Source organism: Ailuropoda melanoleuca, chromosome 16 (assembly GCF_002007445.2).
Source record: "Ailuropoda melanoleuca isolate Jingjing chromosome 16, ASM200744v2, whole genome shotgun sequence".
Taxonomy (NCBI): Eukaryota; Metazoa; Chordata; class Mammalia; order Carnivora; family Ursidae; genus Ailuropoda; species Ailuropoda melanoleuca.
The window spans coordinates 63,834,785-63,856,771 of NC_048233.1; the positions used below are offsets into that span (position 1 = coordinate 63,834,785).

The 21,987-nt window shown below is 37.6% G+C and overlaps 1 protein-coding gene across 6 annotated transcripts in view; it reads left to right on the forward strand.

Moving 5' to 3' along the window:
- The window catches only part of HIPK3 (homeodomain interacting protein kinase 3), a 90,935-nt gene that overhangs the window by 19,126 nt on the left and 49,822 nt on the right, over nt 1-21,987 (forward strand). For all 6 annotated transcript variants that reach the window (XM_011222755.2, XM_011222758.2, XM_002917484.3 and 3 more), the window contains exon 2: nt 11,351-12,446. In XM_011222755.2, coding sequence (XP_011221057.1) covers nt 11,353-12,446 — 1,094 coding nt within the window. In that variant the 5' untranslated portion in view covers nt 11,351-11,352. The remainder of the gene's footprint in view (nt 1-11,350; nt 12,447-21,987) is intronic.

The following is a 21,987-nucleotide window of genomic DNA, read 5'->3' on the forward strand; positions in this document are numbered from 1 at the left end:
TGTTTCTATGGCTTATTTTTGTTTTTGGAATCATTTGATGAGTGCATACAAATTGTAGTTTTTAATAAAGTCAGATTTTCCAATCTTCTTTTTATGCTTTTTCTATCTTGTGTAAAGAAAACCTTTCTTCTTTCAGAGGTTTATGATTTGTTAAAAACGTAACATTAATTTTAAACTGAAAGGCATAAAAATATAAACCTCTATTTAGGCTGACCAGGGTATGTTTTGTGTTATGAGACGTTTATAGGTGCAGGGTTTTTTTTCCCTTCTTCTAATGTTCTTTGTAATGGAAAGGTAGAAATATCTATAATTGGTGAAGATTTCCTTCCCTTTTATATTTATCCTCTTAAAGGAAATTCTAGCACTTTAGTTGGAGAATAATTAGAGCATGTGGATGTGAAACCATTTAATGAGGGACAAATACAGCACCGTAAACGTCACATAAGTTCATAGGTGGTCATTATATGATAAAAATTTGGGAAATCACTAACTGGAGATTTAAAAAAAAATAAAGCAGTGAAGATCTTTCTCTCTTTTTGGATGGGATAGGGTGAGGTGGGTAGCTGTTCCAAAATGAAGCACATGGTTACCTGTTCAGTCCATACAAGATATAAAAGGAGTTTATAAAGTGCTTTACCTTTGTAGTTAGTACACGTTAAAGAAAAAAGGCAGGAGTGATTACATTTCAGGTAAATTAACTTGATTATTTAAAAAAAAATAATACCCCAAATTTGAATTTACAAATGAAAATAATTTATAGAGCGACACCTGGGTGGCTCAGTCGGTTAATTGTCTGCCTTTGGCTTGGGTCACGATCCCAGAGTCCTGGGATCGAGTCCTGCATTGGGCTCCTTGCTCACTGGGGAGCCTGCTACTCCCTCTGCATGCTGTGCCTGCAGGAGACTGCTTGTGTTCTCTCTCTCTTTCTCTGACAAATGAATAAAATCTTAAAAAAAAAGAAAAGAATTTATAGAAGAGTTTTCCGTTGGATTAAATTAGCTGTTTTTTCATTTCTTCCACAAAGTATGATTCATTTTGATGTTGTCCTAAAAAACAATGATAGGTTCAGTATATTTTATTGTCACAAATTAGAGTTTGGGTACTAATGAAGGAAGCTAAATTTTCTTTTGCTTCAAGTGATTGAATCTTTAAACTTCAAACTTGTAACACTGAGAATAGGCCAACTGCCTGTTGTCAGATATAAGTATGGTAAAGGTAGAATTAAAATAATATTAAAACATTATTTGATAATATTTATAGTCAATATAGCTATAAGACATTTAAAAAGTGAGTTCAAGGGGTGCCTGGGTGGCTTAGTTTGTTAAGTGTCTGCCTTTGGCTCAGGTCATGATCCCAGAGTCCTTGGATTGAGCCCTGTATTGGGCTCCCTGCTCAGCGGAGAGCCTGCTTCTCCCTCTCCCTCTGCTGCTCCCCCTGCTCGTGCGCCCTCTCTCTCTCTCTGTGTCAAATAAATAAATAAAATTTTTTTAAAAAAATAAAAAGTTCAATATAATTTTCATAAATTACTAACTCATTTATCATTTGAAAAGTACGTTTAAATTAGGTTAATTAGCAGAAATTTAAACTTCAACTCAAATAATACAGCTTTGGCTAATGATTTCCATTTGTGGTATCCTAAGTATTTCAGGGGCTGTTAACGTATTTTTTTGAGTACATACAACAAATTAATAGTAATAAAAATATTATGTTTATGAAATAATCCAAAATAAAGTAAAAATACCATTGCTGGGCTGCCTAGGTGGCTCGGTTGTTTGGGTGTCCAACTCTTGATTTTGGCTCAGGTCGTGATTTCAGGGTCCTGGGATTAAGTCCCATGTTGGGCTCTGTACTCAATGGGGAGCCTGCTTGAAGTTTCCCTGCCTCCCTCTGCTCCTCCTGGTGCCTGTTCTCTCTCTCTCTCAGATAAACAAATCTTTAAGAAATACCATTGCAATAACAAATTGTTCAACTCACGGCTTTAATCAGTCACTGTGTCATTAAAATAGTGTAATATTTGTTTTTAATATTCTTCTCTGTATTTAGTACCTTATCTTTGAGTTATAAAGCTCCTAAGAAAAATGTCCCTTTATCCACCCCACAAAATGTTGACAAATTTTCAGTTGAAACATATTTCCAAGGTATATCTTTTTCTTAGGTATATTCATGAAAGCAAAGTCTTTATGGATAAACCAAGCTGGAATTAACTATTATTTACATGAAACTAGATTATAGACAATATTGCTACCATTCTATCTCCTTTGATCTCTTTGTCAGACTTTGTGAAATCAAGACACATTTGTATAAAACTTAAAGTTCTGATAAAACTGATGTTTGTAATATCTTATTAAAAATAAACTTGAAGGGCACTTGGCTGGCTCAGTCAGTGGAGCATGTGACTTTTTATCTTGGGCTTGTGAGTTTGAGCCCCGCATTGGGTGTAGAGATTACTTTAAAAAATAAAATCTTTACAAAAAAAAGTTTGAAGTGATGTAGGGCTCTAGCATAGCTTGAGGCTTTTACTCATTTAGCTCTGTTTTAGACTTTGAGGAATGCAAAAGTAGTTTAAGAACAGCGTAATTTCAGGGTGTCTGGGTGACTCGGTTAAGTGATGTGGACTCTTCCCTTTGACTCATGACTAGCTCAGGGTCCTGAGACTGAGCCCTGTGTCAGCCTCGTACTGGGGATGGAGCCTGCTTAAGATTCTCTTTTTCCCAGTCCCTCTGTCCCTCCCCTGAGTGCACATGCGTGCTCTCTCAAATAAGTAAATAATAAAATCTAAAAAAAAAAAGAACGGTGTTAATTTTTCTTTGGTCCACTAGCTGGGTGAATTAGGTTGACCCTGTTATTTTCAAAAAGGCATTTTGCAGTGTTGAAAGTCATTATTAGAGTGATGCACAAAGCTCCTTTCTTGAAATGACTTACTAATTTGCACATAAAAATGCTTTGGTAAAGACCACCTTCCCTAAAGTGCTTTTACTTCTGTGAGAAAGTTTTGCTTTTGAATACTGCCCCTCCTAAAGTGTTTCACTTCTTAGAAGTTCATCATACCTGAAGTGTGTCAGGAAAAAGATTGAGAGAATTCAGATTTAGAATTTTGGATTCATTTGCTGCTAAGAATCTTTAAAAATACCTTTTGTGTTACATAAGAGAAGTGTTAATTTTGAATCTATTGTACTAGAAGGAGAGGAACTAGAATTTAGCAAAGGGTATTGGGAATTTGTGTGGTGGGAGATAGATAATCAGAAAGAGATGGTAGATCATAGGAAGAGATAGATAATATTTTAAGGACAGGATGTGAAGTACTGTGTTGACATGGACAGGTCAGATCTTGAGGTTTAAATGAGATGAGGGAGAGAAAGAAGGCTAGAAGAAATGTTTGGATCCAGGTAAAGACAAGAATGATGGGGATTTGGTGTAGGGGACTGCTTGTGTAGGGTAGGTGGTGGTATTTGCTTTGTTTTTTAGCATTTTCAGTGATTTTTTACATAGTGCTTTTTAAATCTTTTTGTATCTGGTGCTGATCGTAGTATGCTGGAAGGCACTTATAATCTGTAATGTATGTTTGGTGATTTGATTAAAGACACATCATTCTGTTAGTGAACTTAGTATACTAACCGTGTAGAACATATCATTACTCTTTTCACATAGGATAATTGTCCAGCTCTGTTAGTTTTGAGGACATCAGATTAAAGGTACATTGGTACGTTGTACCTGATAAAGCAATCTTAACTGTATTTTTCATTTCCTGTTCCCTTTACAGAGTTTGGTTATAGGTTCACTTTTGAAAATGAACTGCACTTGTATCTACCTTATTTTAATATATATCCTGGAAACAATTGATAGGTGTGCTCAGAAGAGAACTCTGAATGCAGGGTTTTCCTGTAAACAGAATCAAAGGTTTACTTTGATCTAGTATAGCTATATGCTTATTTCCAATTGAATGAAAATATTCTCTAAGGTAACTTGCATAGAGGTGCCTTTTTTAATTGGTGGTCGTATTGCTTTTGTTTTTTGGGTTCTTTTTTTTGATTGTAGAATATTGGCTACAAATTTAATACTTTGCTTTCTTAACCCATTTTATGATGAGATAATCTCTTAGTGCCCTGAGCTTCTCTTTATGTTAAAAAACAAATTTGTCTTGAAAGATTTTTGTTTTACTTGTTCTTTTGTTCTTTTTTTTTTTTTTTTTTGATTTTATTTATTTATTTGACAGAGAGAGACAGCCAGCGAGAGAGGGAACACAAGCAGGGGGAGTGGGAGAGGAAGAAGCAGGCTCCTAGCAGAGGAGCCTGATGTGGGACTCGATCCTGGAATGCCGGGACCACAGCCTGAGCCGAAGGCAGACGCCTAAGGACTGTGCCACCCAGGCGCCCCTGTTTTACTTGTTCTTTTCTCTTCTTTTTCTTTTTTTTAAAAATACATCCAGGCTTGCCTACTTTATTTNTTTTAAAAATACATCCAGGCTTGCCTACTTTATTTTTTATTTATTTATTTATTTTTTAAGATTTTATTTATTTATTTGACAGAGACAGCCAGCGAGAGAGGGAACACAAGTGGGGGGAGTGGGAGAGGAAGAAGCAGGCTCCTAGTGGAGGAGCCTGATGTGGGGCTCCACCCCAGAACTCTGGGATCACGCCCTGAGCCCAAGGCAGACGCTTAATGACTGCGCCACCCAGGCGCCCCCTACTTGTTCTTTTCATTTATTTCTTCTTGTTGATATTTAGAAATGCTGATCATTTTCATATTTATATCTTAATTTAAAACTTGATGCTTTTAGTTATATAATAATTTCTGTACTTTCCACTGATAGTCTGAAAAAACTGGGGATTATTCAGTGGTCGTTTGGGAATGCCCAGCTAATAATGTGGGTTTCTGTAGAGTTTAGTTTTAAGTGTAATGTTTAATATTTGTCAAGAACTCAAATGAAAAAATAGAAGGCTTACTTGTTATAGCTACTGATGACGTCAAGCTCTGGATGTTAGTACAGCCAGTATTGATGAATTAGATTTAAAAATCACAAATGAGATACCACTTCACACCCATTAGGGTGGCTATTAAAGAAGAAAAAAATAACAAGTGTTGGTGAGGATGTAGAGAAACCGTAACCTTGTGCACTACTGGTTGAAATGTAAAATGGTATAGTTGCTATGGGAAATAGTATAGTGATTCCTCAAATTAAAAATAGAATTTCCATATAACCCAGTAATTCCACTTATGGGTATATATACACAAAAGAATTGAAAGTAGGGTCTTGAAGAGAAATTTGTACATCCATGTTCGTAGCAGTATTATTCACAGTAGTCAAAAGGTGGAAGCAACCCAAATATCTTTTTTTTTTTAGAAGATTTAATTAATTAATTATTTTTAAGAGAGAGCATGCATATGTAAGTTGAGGGAGGGGTAGAGGGGGAGGTAGAGAGAGAGAGAATCTTATGCAGGCTCCATGCTCAGTGCAGAGCCCGATGTGGGGCTTGATCCCAGGACCCTGAGATCATGACCTGAGCCGAAATGAAGAGTTGAATGCTTAACCAACTGAGCTACCTGGGCACCCCTAAAGGTTTTATTTTTAAGTAATCTCTACACCCAGTGTGGAGCTCAAACTTACAACCCCAAGATTAAGAGTTGCATGCTCCACTGACTAAGTCAGCCATGTACTACCCCCAAATATCTTTTGGTGGCTGAATGAATATACAAAATGTGGCATATTCATACAATGAAATATTATTTAGTCTCAAAAAGGAAGGAAATTCTGACACATACTGCAACACGGATGAACTTTGAATACATTATGCTGAGCGAAATAAGTCTTTAAAGAGCAATACTATAATTTCATAATATGGGGTACCTAGAATAGTTAAGTTCTTTTTTTTATTTTTTATTTTTTTTAAAGATTTTATTATTTATTCGACAGAGACAGAGACAGCCAGTGAGAGAGGGAACACAAGCAGGGGGAGAGGGAGAGGAAGAAGCAGGCTCTTAGCAGAGGAGCCTGACGTGGGGCTTGATCCCATAACGCCGGGATCACGCCCTGAGCCGAAGGCAGACGCTTAACCGCTGTGCCACCCAGGCGCCCCTAGAATAGTTAAGTTCTTACAGAGCGTAGAATGGTGATTGCCAGGGGCTGGGGGCGGGGGCAGTGGACAGTTGTTTAATGGGTAGAGTTTCAGTTTCGGAAGAGGAAGAAAGTTCTGGAGATGGATAGTGGTGATGGTTGCACAACAGTGTGAATGTATTTATGCCCCTGGCCTGTACACTTCAAAATGGCGAATTTTTTGTTATGCATATTTTATCATAATTTTTTAAAGAGAAATTTAAAAATTGAGATTTGAACAACTAGAAGGAGAAAGTTGAGTAAGGAGAATGCAAGGCATCATTGCCTGAGTAAATCTATTTGTGATGTCACAGTACATTTTAAAGAAGAACCCAGTTACATATGGGCTTTGTATAAGTTTGGCAGAATTATTCACAATTGTCATATTGGCTAATAATTTGTATGTAAGATAATAAAGTATTTTTATTTTTGCTTCCTCCCTCCCTCTTCAGGAAGCCTGAAAAGGAAAGAAGAAAACGTTATGGCTAGTGGTAGTCAGACACATGCTTGCGGGTGTCAGTATTGGTTACATTGCTGTTTTGGTAATTGTAAAAGGATGTGAAGAATTTGGATAGAATTCAGATGGGTCTTAAAGTCTTTTAGAGGGTTGGAAAAAAAAAGACCTATTAATCAAAGTTAAAGTACTTGAGATTATTAAGCTTGAGGAATGGAAGCTTAATGGTTTTTCTAACAGGAGTCTTCACAATCCTCTGAGTGATATATTTATTATAGGCAGCCCCAGCTTACGAAGGGGTATTTCAAAACTTCATTTCTTAGTCAGTTGATAAGAACAAATGACAAAGTCATTAATAATACAGCTACAGAGGTATAACGTAGTTTGAATTGCAATGAAAAATAATAAGAAATAATAGTATTGTACTGAATATTTTGGACTCCATGGACTTAAGCAGCTCCCGTACTCAGCTTACAATATAAAATCCATAAACTCCGAGCAGAAGATACTCTTACCAGGTCATGAGTTTATCTGGTGGAGGGTTGGCAGAAGGAAAGACCTGGATATGGCAGGGAATCACAGTGGCTAGGTTAATTAATAATTTGGAGTTCTTTCCTTGTGGTCTTTTATAACCGTTATCTCCAGCAGTGCCCCATCCCTTTCTTAGGTGCTGTGTATGTTATGTGACATTCCTATCTGTGTTTATTTTTTTAAGTCCCCTTTGAGATTGGCCCCACATAGCGCAGTGGTTCCTGAGCAGTAATTTTCTAAGCCTCCTTTAGGTGACCTTGGTTGGGCCCTTGGCTTAACTGTTTGCTTTCTAGTTTGGCATGTTGGGAAAGAAAAGGTAAGAACCGCAGGATTCAGAAATTGTAGTAGATTCTTAAATATCTCTAGGTTCAGTTACATGGATCTCAGCTGTCATCCACATAACACCGTGATTTAAAATGGTATGGGTTGAGATGCTTGGGTGGTGCAGTTGGTTAAGCATCTGCCTTCAGCTCAGTTCACGATCCCAGGGTTCTGGGATTGAGTCCTGCATTGAGCTCCTTGCTCAGCGGGGAGTCTGCTTCTCCCTCTGTCTGCTGCTCCCCCTACTTGTGCGCTCTCTGTCTCTCTTTCTGACAAATAAATAAATAAAATCTTAAAAAAAAAATGGCTTGGATTGGCCAAGAGTGGTATGTGTTCTATTCTCTAGGACTTCATCCCGATTTTTTCAGACTCAAGGTCCCTGAATTGGTAGAACTTGAATTTGCTACGGTTTTCGTACAGACTAGATCACTTTCTTTCTCAGATCTTAGTGTGAATCGAAATGGCCTTGAAAGCTTGTGCACATGAAGATGCCACAGACTTGCTGAATCAGAATCTTTCTGGGTGGAATTTTAAATATATATTTACTTATTTAACTTTTTATTAAGGAAAAATGTAAATAAACATTCAAAAGTAGAACCCCTTTTTACTTTTAAGGTCCTATAACAAACAATTTATGGCTAATCTCATTTTATTCATATCCCCATCCATTTTCTCTTTATTATTTTGAAGCGAATCCCGGATGTATTGGTTCATTTCTAAATAGGAAATTTATCTATTTTAATAGGTTTCTCAGATGATTCAAAAATGTATTTTGAACAGGCAGTACAGGTACATAGTAAAAATTAAAGTGTTGTGAAAAGGGTATACAGTGAAAAGTAAGTCTTTGTCACTGCCCCCAGTATTCTTGTTACTCTTCCCTGAGACAAAGAAACCAACAGTTTTTTTATGTATGTACAGATACTTCAGTGTATGTGCAATTATATACATATGTAATTCTTTTTTATTACATATGGTAGTATCTATTGTAGACATTTTTCTGAATCTTGCTTTTTATATAACGATATGGGAATCAGTCCATAACAAGGTAGATTGTTTTTGTTCTTTTTTTTAAAAAAAGATTTATTTATTTTAGAGAGAGAAAGGTTGGGGGGGGGAGAGCGTGCGTTAGTGTGCACACGCACACAAGTTGGGGGAGGGGCAGAGAAGGGGGGCAGAGAATCTCAAGCAGGGAGTCTGCTTGAGCACAGAGCCCCATGCAGGCTTGAGCTCATGATGCTGAGATCATGGCCTGAGCCGAAACCAAGAGTGGGTTGCTCAACCTACTGAGCCACCCAGTGTCCCTGTTTCCATTCTTTTTAAAGACTGTAGGTGGTCTGTATATCAAGGTGTGTTTACCCAGTTTTCAAATGGATATTTAGGCTATTTCCAGTACTGTGTTTCTTTACACAGTACTGCATGAATATTCTTTTACTGTATTTGAGTTGCCTGATTGTATGTTAGTTTTGTTAGACATGGCCAAATTGCTTTTCTGCTGTCTGTGTATGGTATGTACGGTTTTCTAGGCTCACCAGTTCCATTTTAAGAATGTTTTTCATGGGGCGCCTGGGTGGCACAGCGGTTAAGCGTCTGCCTTCGGCTCAGGGCGTGATCCCAGCGTTATGGGATCGAGCCCCACATCAGGCTCCTCTGCTATGAGCCTGCTTCTTCCTCTCCAACTCCCCCTGCTTGTGTTCCCTCTCTCGCTGGCTGTCTCTATCTCTGTCAAATAAATAAATAAAATCTTTAAAAAAAAAAAAAAGAATGTTTTTCATGTCTCTCCTATTTATGTTCAAGCTTTTCTTTAAATCCACAAGTATATTTATAATAGCTGTTTTTGAAATTTTTATTTGTGAGTTTCATCATCTGTCTCTCTGAGTCTGTTTCTGTGGGTGTGGGTCACAGAAGTGGTTTGAAATGAGAATCGTGATAATGCTAAATTATTGAAGATCAGGCTGGGGATCCTCACAAACAGCGTTAAGTGAATTAGCAGATGGGTTCGGAATGGTTAGAAGGAGTTTTCAGTGTGGCTCTGCTTCATTAAAAGGAGATTAATTGGTGGAATATCGAAACCTCTTCTGATGCTGGATGAAATGGTTTGGAACTCCAGGATTTTAATTTATGATTTCCTCTTACACATTGAACATCAAATCTTAATTTGTCTAATAAAGTTTTATTGCTTATTTCAGGTCAGTTTAGGAATGTGGTAGGTAGTTAACAAGAAATGTTTAGGGGGTGCCTGGCTGGCTCAGTTGGTAGAGCATGTGACTCTTGATCTGGGGCTTATGAGTTTGAGCCCTGTGTTGGGTGTAGAGATTACTTAAAAATAGAATCTTAAAAAAAAAAATGTTTAGGAAGTTGAAGGAGGCATAAATTTATGCCTTTTATCTGAAGGGCAATATATTTTCCTGTTCCTTTTACTATACCCCAGCTATGTGACCTTGGACAGTTTCCTAGTTCCTTTGAGTTTTAGTTTTCTTAACAGCAAATTGGGAAGATATTAATATGATTAAAGACAATATCGCAGGGCCACCTGGGTGGCTTTGTTCGTTAAGCAGCTGCCTTCTGCTCAGGTCATGATCTTGGGGTCCTGCGACCAAGCCCTGAATTGGGCTCCTCAATCACTGGGGAGTCTCTTTCTACCTCTGCCCCTCCCCTTGCTCATGCTCTCTCTCTCTCTCAAATAAATAAAATCTTTTTTAAAAAATATTACAAATAAAGCATTTGTTAAAATGCTTTGTATAGTAAGTCCTTCAGTAGGTGGTGACTCATTATTTTAAATATTATATGTGTTTCATGTTATGATGGCAGTGTGTTATTTTTTTTTTTTTAAGATTTTGTTTATTTATTTGACAGAGATAGAGACAGCCAGCGAGAGAGGGAACACAAGCAGGGGGAGTGGGAGAGGAAGAAGCAGGCTCCTAGCAGAGGAGCCTGATGTGGGGCTCGATCCCATAACGCCGGGATGACGCCCTGAGCCGAAGGCAGACGCTTAACCGCTGTGCCACCCAGGCGCCCCGGCAGTGTGTTATTTTTGAATTGGAGAATTGATGTTTGATTCGTTAAAACAGTAGGAGATTGCCCAGTTAATACAATACAGATTTTTAAATTGCAGAGAGAGGAAATATTTTACAATTAATCTGACCTGCTCACATTTCTTGAACATCGACTCTAAATCCTGGGAACTTTGTTTCACATCTAGTGTGAAAATTACAATGTAATGTAATGTCATGTCACGAATGCTAATTAGAAGAACATAGAAGCTTTAATGAGAGCACTGAACGCCCAGTCCTGGCCTACAGGGTGAGTGGCGAGTGTGTGTCCCAAGAAAATCCTCAGCAAGAAGGTAGTCACACGTTGATCTGAATGTAAAGAAGTCTGCTTAAGGGTACAAGGGTGGATGTGGAAAAAGACAGTAAGAGAACATCATGCAAAGGAACCTACATCTGGCTTCTATACTTATTTTTACGATTGATTATTTTTCCTGAGGCGATTCTTGAGTTTTAGATTTAAGGAATGTGACTGTAGTTATGTAATGGATGTTTTCTTTCATTATCATTGGCTCATAAATGATAATTTGGTGATAGAATGCTTTACCTTTGCCAAATGTGTATAGTTTACGGGTCTGTACTTTTCCTTTTGGGGGAAAAATGGTTGGTACAGTTCCTAGGGCATATCTTGGTGATTGCAGCTGCTTGGTAAATATTTTTTGATTAAATGAATGCACTCACGTCTTTATTTCCAGTCTTTTATGCAATACTCAAAATAGCTGAAGCAATAATTAGCTAGGAGATACTGAAATACCTTCTTCAAGGGAAAAAAATCTTAATGGAGTTTAATTATATTTACAAATTATGGACTTGACCCTTGAAAGTTTTCTTACATAAGATTTAAAAGTAAAGACAAATTTTTGTAGTTAATATGTCCTTTTTCTTTCCTCCCCCCCCCCCCACCAGGTATGGCCTCACAAGTCTTGGTCTACCCACCGTATGTTTATCAAACTCAGTCAAGTGCCTTTTGTAGTGTGAAGAAACTCAAAGTAGAGCCAAGCAGTTGTGTATTCCAGGAAAGAAACTATCCACGGACCTATGTGAATGGTAAAAACGTTGGAAATTCTCATCCTCCCACGAAGGGTAGTGTTTTTCAGACAAAGATACCATTTAACAGACCTCGAGGACACAACTTTTCGTTGCAGACAAGTGCTGTTGTTTTAAAAAACACTGTGGGTGCTACAAAGGTCATAGCAGCTCAGGCGCGGCAAGCTCAAGTGGAGGCACCTCCGACTGGGGCGTGGCGACACAGGTTACATTTCCTAGAAGGCCCCCAGCGATGTGGGTTGAAGCGCAAGAGTGAGGAGGTGGATAATCATAGCGCAATGCAGATTGTCGATGAATTGTCCATACTTCCTGCGATGTTGCAAACCAACATGGGAAATCCAGTGACGGTTGTGACAACTACCACAGGAACAAAACAGAATTGTACTACTGGAGAAGGTGACTATCAGTTAGTACAGCATGAAGTCTTATGCTCCATGAAAAACACTTACGAAGTCCTTGATTTTCTTGGTCGAGGCACTTTCGGCCAGGTAGTGAAATGCTGGAAAAGAGGGACAAGTGAAATTGTAGCAATCAAAATTTTGAAGAATCACCCTTCTTATGCACGTCAAGGTCAAATAGAAGTGAGCATATTAGCAAGGCTCAGTACTGAAAATGCTGATGAATATAACTTTGTGCGAGCTTATGAATGCTTTCAGCACCGTAACCATACTTGTCTAGTCTTTGAGATGCTGGAACAAAACTTGTATGACTTTCTGAAACAAAATAAGTTCAGTCCCCTGCCACTAAAAGTAATTCGACCCATTCTTCAACAAGTGGCCACTGCACTGAAAAAATTGAAAAGTCTTGGTTTAATTCATGCTGACCTCAAACCAGAGAATATTATGTTGGTGGATCCTGTTCGGCAGCCATACAGGGTTAAGGTGATAGACTTTGGGTCGGCCAGTCATGTATCAAAGACTGTTTGTTCAACATACCTACAGTCTCGGTACTACAGGTAGGTGACAGCTACTTTTGGGCTCTTTAGTAAATGTTGAATTTTGGCTAAATGAAATAATTTTGTGTGTGTACATGGTGAAAAAGACAGCTTGGATAAATAAATCAAGATCAGTTTAGGTTTGAGGTGTTAAAAAGATTTTTAAAATTTAGGCATAAAATCTGCCCAAACAGAATAGAAATCTCTGCTGCAGTTCTGAGCCAAAGACATTGGGTTGGTTATTTTTATTGTTAATAGAAGACCTGAAGGAATGGTAGGTGATTAATGATGATCAAACAGAAGTCTTCAAATGTTGGGAGAGGTTTTTAGTAATTTTTGTATATATCTTTGGGCATTTTGGCACTTAAGAGAACTAGTTTATTAAAGACAATCAGATGTAACTGAATACTTAGAAAAGTTATATATGAGAATTCAAAAAGTTATTCTGATTAGCGATTTTAAGATTCAGAAGATTCAGACACACTTCCATGGCTGCCATAAATGTTCAGGAGACTTTTCCATAACAAGTTTGATTATACTCTTTTCATCTATATGTTATGGGTAATGTTATTTTGGTGTTGGTGCTATGGGTAGAATTTAAAGAAGAAAATAACTTCCATGTAAATACTGATAAAGTGCTATAGTGTCATGATTAATATGATGCTAGCCTGGAGTATATTGGTAGTCTTAAGGACTAATGATTACCAAGATTCAAAATATCTTCTTGAGTAGGTAAAATTATTTTGGATTCATAGCTCTCTATCATTTTGAGAAATTGTTTTCATTTCAGCTAGAATGAATTTGTGGTCTTGGTGAACTCTAGAGCCCCAACACAGTGGGCAAGTACAGAAGCTGCCAATATTGGCCACTAAGAAGTTGGTGAATAGACAGATACATGCAGTTTATTGTTGGAGATTGTTAGAATTTGAGGATTATAAATTTAGACCTGGCAAGGGGTATTTTCTGGTATTTTTTTTGAAGATCTATTTACTTATTTTTAGAGAGAGAGCACACGTGAGCGCGAACACTTGTGAGCATGAGTGGCGGGGAGGGGCAGAGGGAGAGAGACAAGCAGATCTGTGCTAAGCGTGGAGTCAGATGCGGGGCTTGATCCTAGGACCCTGAGATTGTAACCTGAGCCAAAATCAAGAGTCGGATGCTCAACCCACTGAGCCACCCTGGCGCCCCTATCTTCGGTATTGTATCTACCTTTGTACTATACCTCTCACCCTGATTAGTTTCTTGCAAATACATGCCTTAGTATCCAGGACAAGATCTAGGAGAAATTAATTAGCTACTACAAAAACCAACTCCAAATATATGCCTTGCCATTAGTAGGTCATTAGGAGTCCCACATTTATGTCAGTTACTGATAATTTATTAAAATATGTATTAGAGGAGTGCCTGGGTGGCTCAGTCCTTAAGTGTCTGTCTTTGCCTCAGGGCATGATCTCGGAGTCCTGGGATCGAGCCCCACATCAGGCTTCTCTGCTGGGAGCCTGCTTTTTCCTCTCCCACTCCCCCTGCTTGTGTTTCCTCTCTCGCTGGCTGTCTCTCTCTCTGTCAAATAAATAAAATCTTTAAAAAAAATGTATTAGAAATCAGGAACATAGCCTAATTTATTGTTTAGTATATCCCTGATTGTACGATTTTTAGTACTAGAGTGCTTAGGTACTATTCCTTTTAAATGGTTTAAAAGATATTGTAGGGGCACCTAGGTAGCTCAGTCAGTTAAGCATCTGCCTTTGGCTCAGGTCATGATGTTGGGGTCCTGGAATCAAGCCCCACAGTGGGCTTCCTGCTCAGGAGGGAGTCTGCTTCTTTCTCTCTCTCCCTCTGACCCTTCCCACTGCTCGTTCTCTCTCTCTCTCAAAAAAAACAAAAACAAAAACCAAAAAACTATAGTTGTGTCAGGGTAGTCTTATTTAATATATCATATAATTACATTTATTTGATCCTCTGTACTCCGGACAGGTTTATTTAATATAATGGAATACAGGATTAGCTTTTAGTTCATTTTTTCCCAGAAAAATTATTTTAAAATCTTATTTAACAGCATGAGAAGAAAAGTGGTTTTTTCCTTCACTTTGTGTTCTGTGGATTCTGTCTTAAGAGCTTTTAGTTGTCAGCTAGCATATTATATAAACCCCCAGGCTCCAGCTGCTTGGGCTCTATATTTAGTTCACTTGTTAGTAAATGACTTCATTTTATTTGGGTCCTGCATTATACTGCGTATCAGATTTAGCTCCGTGTGATACCTAGACTCCTTTTTTTTAATTTGAAATATTTTGGATGAGAGTTAAAAAAAAAACTTTATTTTTTATATTTGAACATTTGTTAAACATTTATTAAATGTTTCAAGAAAGTAAAGGAAATCCTTTAAAAAGCAATCAAATGCTAAATGTTTTACAGTGTTTATTTCTAGTATTAGGCCTTTGCACAAATATTAGCCTCTGTTGGGAGTGAAAAAAAAGCTATGAATAATTGCTAAGTACAATTACTAAGTTTCTAATTTGTTTTTCTGTATAAATTTCAAGTAGATAATCTGAATTTCACAGGGTATACAATTGCTAACTTATAGGTTTTGTGTTTAGAGTAAAAGAAATGAGATTCTTATTTGTAAATGGGCTCCTGCTAGTAGCATTTTGGTTGCTGTTGCTTGGGTAAAAACATTTAAAAAGGACTTTATGTTAATTAGATTCAGGAGTTAGAGTTAGTAAGTATTAAGGTAGACTGGTGAAAATGTCTTATAGTCCTTAATTATGTACTGTTTTAATATCTAGTGTAGTTTTGCATGAAAATAGCAGGTAACTTAATCTTTTTCAATATTTGTTCACCAGTTTTGGCTTAGTTTTTGACTAAGGTTACTTAAAATTTGATTAGACAGTAAGCAGAAGTGTCTTAAACTTGATTTTTAACTCTTTGTTAAAAATGTGTTGTATTTAAAAAACGAAAGCAGGAAGTGGAAACTTACCAAATTAAATATTTTTGAGCTAATCACAGTATGAACACACATACCACAAGTTCCAAGGTAAACGATTAGTGTTTAAACACAGGTTCATGTGTTATTCTATTTCTTTGAACTGTGCAACACAGAAATGTAGTAGGGATATCTTAAAATAGACAGGGGACAGTGGCCAGAAATTGTTGACTACTATAGATGGTGAGGCTGTCTACCTCTTGTAGTGATATAAGCCAGAAGTACATGCTAAGGGCATTGATTTGCTCAAGGTCAGCATGTTCTAAATTCAGCTGCGTGAGTATGGTTTCTGTCAAGAACACGCAGGGCTCTTGAATGCATAAAAGGTTTTAGCAGCAGAAGGTGCTGTGTTTATGAGGTGTGGTGGCAACATTCAGTTCATGAATATTTTCCTTTTTCTTTTAAATGTAGAATTCTAGCTTGTGGTTTGAGTCATTTCAGAACATAGAGACAGGAAAGTGGGCTGTAAAGTAACCTGAAAAGCAGTTGTATTTATTGCAAGTTTACTGAGTAATTTAGCATTAATTATTGTTGAGGTAAAAAAATGCTTTCTATTTTGCCTGTAATGGTTGACTGAATGGTATTTGTAATGTTAATTAATTTAGGCTTATCAGTTTTTGTTTAGGGTATTCCCATCCCCTTATGCCTTTCTAGACTCAGAAGTATCAAAGACAAAGTTCCTGTAACAAAATTAAGATACATAGAATGACACATACAATAATAACTAATACTTTATATAAGGTACTCTATAATAATAGAAGACTGTGTATGTATACTACATTTTTTTCAAGTGCTTTTATATGTCTATTTCCTTGTTTCTCATGTCTCACCCCCATGAGTTAGGTAAGACAATTGGTAGAATTCCTATTGCATAAGTAGAAAACTGAGGCTTATAGAAGTCAAACAGGTCCACATTCACACTGCAAATTTAACTGAATTTTTCTTGAGTCCTTTTTGTGTGCTGGCACTCTGCAAGGGATACAGAGGTGATTAAAACATGATTTCATCATTTAATGGAGGAGAAAAATAGTTTGTCTTAAGAAGTCCTGGGGTATAGGTGTGTGCAGGGTGCTATGGGAACACAGAGGAGAGCACTTAGCTTCATTTGAGGGTTCAAAGAAGGCTTCTGGTGAGAAATGACCCTTGAATGAGCCTTGAGAGTAGAGAAGGAGTTACGAACAACTAGTATTAAAGTTCTCTCTTTCTAAACCGCCCTTATCCAAAAAAGCTCAGTATTGTCTGAAATTGTTGACAGTTTCTTCTCTGTATTATGAAATAGTTATTTTTTGGGGGAATCCTTATTAGCAAAAGGTTGCCAACTGGGTTTTGTTTTAACAAGTTTTTTTTTGTTTTTAAAGATACTATTTATTTGTTTTAGAGAGAGTGCATGCAAATGTGAGGAGGGGCAGAGAGAGAGAGAGGGAGAGAATCTCAAGCTGACCCCCTGCTAAGGACGGAGCCTGCCATGGGGCTCGATCTCACCACCTCGAGATCATGATCTGAGCCAAAATCAGGAGTCAGATGCTTAACCGACTGAACCACCTAGGTGCCCCTCGTTTTAACAGAAGTTTTAATGGGAAGGGATGCCTGGGTGGCTCAGCTGGTTAAGCGTCTGCCATCAGCTCAGGTCATGATCCCCGTGTCCTGAGATCGAGTCCCACATCAAGCTCCTTGCTCAGTGGGGAGCCTGCTTCTCCCTCTGCCTGTTGCTCCCCTTGCTTGTGCACTCACTCTCTCTTTCTCTTGGACAAATAAATAAATAAAATCTTAAAAGAGAAAAGAAAGAAAAAAAGTTTTAATAGAAGTCTGTAATGAAGTGGTTTTCTGTACCATACATTGTGGTCACAGACATAGATTATTTTATACATATATAATACTATATTAATGTTAATGATATACATATATATATTCATGGCTTTCAAATAAAAATTTTGACAGGGCTCTTAAAGTTCTTTTTTAAACAACTTTATTAAGATATAATTTACATACGGGGCGCCTGGGTGGCACGGCGGTTAAGCGTCTGCCTTCGGCTCAGGGCGTGATCCCGGCGTTCTGGGATCGAGCCCCACGTCAGGCTCCTCTGCTGTGAGCCTGCTTCTTCCTCTCCCACTCCCCCTGCTTGTGTTCCCTCTCGCTGGCTGTCTCTATCTCTGTCGAATAAATAAATAAAATCTTTAAAAAAAAAAAAAAAGATATAATTCACATACCATGAACTTTACCCATTTGAAGTGTACAGTTCAGTTGTTTTTAGTATATTCACGGTTGTACAGTATCATTACAATTTTAGAATATTTTCCTAACCCCCAGCAGAAACCCCTTTCTTGTACCCTCTAGCTGTCTTTCCCCACTCTCCCATTCTCCAAGCCTTAGGCAACCAAAAGTCGACTTTCTATCTCTATAGATTTGTACATTCTGAGCATTTCATATAAATGTATTCATATGCTATGTGGTCCTTTTTGACATTTTTTATGTTTTCAGGGTTCATGTTATTAGTTATTCATTTCTTTGTGTTGGTACATAGTATTGCATTTTATAGATACACCACATTTTATATATCCATTCATCATTTGATGGCAATCTTTTAAAATTTTATCAGTGGAAAGATACATGAATGGAAAACTATAAAATGATCCACGATTAAGTCTTTCATTCAAGATATTTAGTGCATATAAAGTGTAAAGTATTGTTCTGGGTGCTGATTATTCATTGAGGAGCAGAAATGCAGACCTTACCATTATGGTGTTTTCAGTCTAGTGCGTAGACAGCCAAAAAGGTAAAGTAGCACTCTCTGATGAAAAGGAACAAGGAGAGAGAACAACAGGGTACCTACTATTTTTATTTCTGTTTTTTAACCTTTTGCTTTGAAATAATTTTAGACATACAGAAAAGTTGCAAAAATACTACAGAGAATTCCTGTATACCTTTCACCAGGATTCTCCAAATGTTTCAAATTTAAATTTACCACCCTAGTTTTATCACTCATTCTTTCTGTACATGTATACACACACACACACACACACACACACACAGTTTTTTCTTGCAGTATTTGGCAGTAAGTTTCAGACATGAGGTCTCCTTACCTCTAAATACTTCTTTTTTTTTTTTTTTTTAAGTAGGCTCCACGCCCAGCCGTGGAACCCAGTGTGAGGCTTGAACTCACAACCCTAAGATGAAGACCTGAGATGAGATCAAGAGTCAGACACTTAACCGACTGAGCCACCCAGATGTCCCAACCCTAACACTTTTAAAGAGTACTGGATAGTTATTTTGTAGAATGCTCCCCAATTTTAGTTTGTCTGATGTTTTCAGGTTATGCATTTTTAGAATAACTGCACAGAAGTGTTGTTGTGTTCTAACATATTCGGAGGAACATGATGTCATTTTTTCCCATTACTGGTTAACTTTGATCACTTGGTTGAGGTGGGTGACTGTCAGTTTTTTCCACTGTAGGTTTTTTTTTCTTCTTTGTAATAAGTATCTTGTGAAGACGAACTTTGAGAGTATACTGCTTTCTCATCTTATTTTCACGAACCAGTTTTAGCCTCTCTTGGTGAATATGGCCTTAAACAATTAAAACTATGGTGTTGTGAAATGATGATTTTCTAATTCAATCATTCCTGTATAAGGAATTCCTTTATAAGGAAGAATTTTCCTTTACTTAGTCTTTTTGTTTCTTTTTTTTTTTCAAGATTTTATTTATTTATTTGACAGAGAGAGACAGCCAGCGAGACAGGGAACACAAGCAGGGGAAGTGGGAGAGGAAGAAGCAGGCTCCTAGCGGAGGAGCCTGATGTGGGCTCGATCCCAGAGCACCGGGATCACGCCCTGAGCTGAAGGCAGACACTTAATGACTGTGCCAACCAGGCGCCCCTAGTCTTTTTGTTTCTGTATGGACTCATGGATTCATATCCATTGGGTTGTAATGTTACTTGTTACTGTCTTATTAAATAATTGCCCTAAGTTGTCCAGCAGGAGCCGATTTAAGCTTGTTCTGTGTCCCCTTTGCCATGGCCCCTTCCTCCCTTGAGTGCTTACCTTCTGGTACCACAAGATGTTTCAGACTGACATTGTACCTTCCTGCCCCATCCCTGATATTGGCCATTTCTTTAAGGAGCTCTGGTTCCTTTTATTGGAGAATGGTGTTTGGAAAACAAGATGGATGCTAGTGCCAGATGTGCTCATTAGTACTAAGGTGTTATGCTTTTAGGCCCTTTGAGTGGTAAAGCTAGAAAATGGCATGTGTGTGTTTTAGTAGTTCTGTATCTATCTGTTTATATATTAAAACCATGAATTCATACTGCTGTGTCCAGTTCTGACACCTCAAGAGTTCATTCTGTCCTTCTTCCTTTATTTATAATCCCTTTTATGATACCAGGAAACTTGGCTCTCTTTATCTACCATATGTTACTTATTAGCTCAGTTCTAGAATACATTTAATGTAGTTTTGGAATTGCTACCCATACCATTGCTAATTTACTAACTGGAGTACAACATTTATTTACAGTTCTTTTCTTCTTTAGCCATATACTTGGAGCATGTAGTCAAAATACTGTGTTTTAAGTTACTTAAGTTCTTCTCCCAAACCTCCACCTCCAAGTGTGATTATGTTATTGGTGGTTTTTTTTTGAAATATATTTAAGTTCATTTCTTTGTATTTCATTTTGGGCCCATCCATATCCTTGTTTGTTTGACTATGTGAAACATTAATGTGGTTCTGTAAATTAGAAGCATGCTAAAACCATCAGAAGCGTCACACTCCCTCCTCACCATCCTTCTCACCTCCTTCCTTTCTAACCCCTTTTAGTAATCATTATCATTAGTTTTTGTTTTATTCTTTGTGTGTCTGTGTGTGTATGTGTATATGTATCTGTGTGTTTGGTGGGGGGTATATAAACAGATAAATGTTTGTTTTCTCAATTTCTCTTCTTACAGGAAAGGTAACGTACTATAGATGCCTATTTGCACTTGGCTGTTTTCCCTTAACTGTGTTTCCTGGAAATCACTTCATGTCAGTTCATAGAGATCTTTCTCATTCTATTTTGTTGCTGAATAGTACTTCATTATGTGGATAACCATAGTTTATTCATCCACTTTCCTAATTATTGATATTGTGTTTCCCAATTACAATTACAAAGAATAGTTTTGTGCATATATATTTTTGTATTCAAGTTGTATCTTCAAGGTAAATTTTCAGAAGTGGGATTATTTAGTCAAAAGGTAAATGCATATATAGTTTTGTTAGATATTGCCAAATTTCTCTCAGTCAGAACTGTACCAGTTTGCATTCCCACCAGCAACATACGGTAGTGCCTGTTTCTCTATAGCCTTGCCAGCAGAATATGTTATTCTTTAACAATTTTGCCAGTTGATTGGCAAAATTGTTAATCTGTGTAGTTTTATTTTGCATGTGTCATTATGAGTGAAGTTAAACATCTCATGTTTAAGGGTAATTTTTAAATTGTGTGTATAAGTGGTGCCTGGGTGGCTCAGTCAGTTAAGCATCCAACTCTTGATTTTAGCTAGGGTCTCTAGATTGAGCCCTGTGTTGGACTCCTTGCTCAAGCGGGGAGTCTGCTTCTCTCCTTTTTTTTTTCCCTCTGCCCCTCCCCCTGCTCATGTGCATGCTCTCTAAAATAAATAAATGAATCTTTAAAAAAAAATTGTGTGTGTAAATGTGAATTGCCTGTTCATGTCTTTTGCCCATTTTTCTATTAAGAGTTTGGTCTTTTGTCCATCAGTTTTAGAGATCTGTTATACATATGGGGTGTTAGCCCTTTATATATGTTGAATTTTTTTTTCATTTTGACTTTTTTGTGGTTTTATTTGCCTTGTACAAAGTTTTTTGTGTGTGGTTTTTTTTTTTTTTTTTTTTTGGGGAAAGTATTACACGAATACTGAGATATCAGACAGAACGGGAACACAAGTAGGGGGAGTGGGAGAGGAAGGCAGGCTCATAGTGGAGGAGCCTGACGTGGGGCTCGATCCCATAACGCCGGGATCACGCCCTGAGCCGAAGGCAGACTCTTAACCGCTCTGCCACCCAGGCGCCCCGAGAGAGAAAGAATCTTAAGCAGGTTCCACACCCGGCACAGAGCCATGCTGGGTTCGATCTCATGACCTTGAGATCATGATCTTAGCTGAAATTGGATGCTTAGCTGACTGAACCACCCAGGCACCCGCTGTGTGTGGTTGGTTTTATCAGTCTTCTCTTTCATTGCCTCTGGATTTTAAGTCATAATTAGAAGGCCTTTCCGTTGCTGAGTTCAAAGAGGCATTCACCCTGTTTTCTTCTAGTACTTACTGAATTAACATTTTAAATATTTAGATCTCTAACTTATTTTAAGTTTATTCTTAGAATTTATGTGAGATGTGGTTCTATTTTTTTTTTTTTCAAGTAGCTAATCAGTTGTAGGGACTTTAGATTGGGTGGACAGGGAAAAATCTCTTAAGGACATGGTATATCAAACTGGGGCCTGAAGGGAGACCACCAACCAGAATGGGTGGACTGAGAGCCTTGGGCAAAGAAAGATCCTGTGTGAAGGCTCTGAGGTTGGAAAGAGTTTGATAAAGTAAAGAATCTGA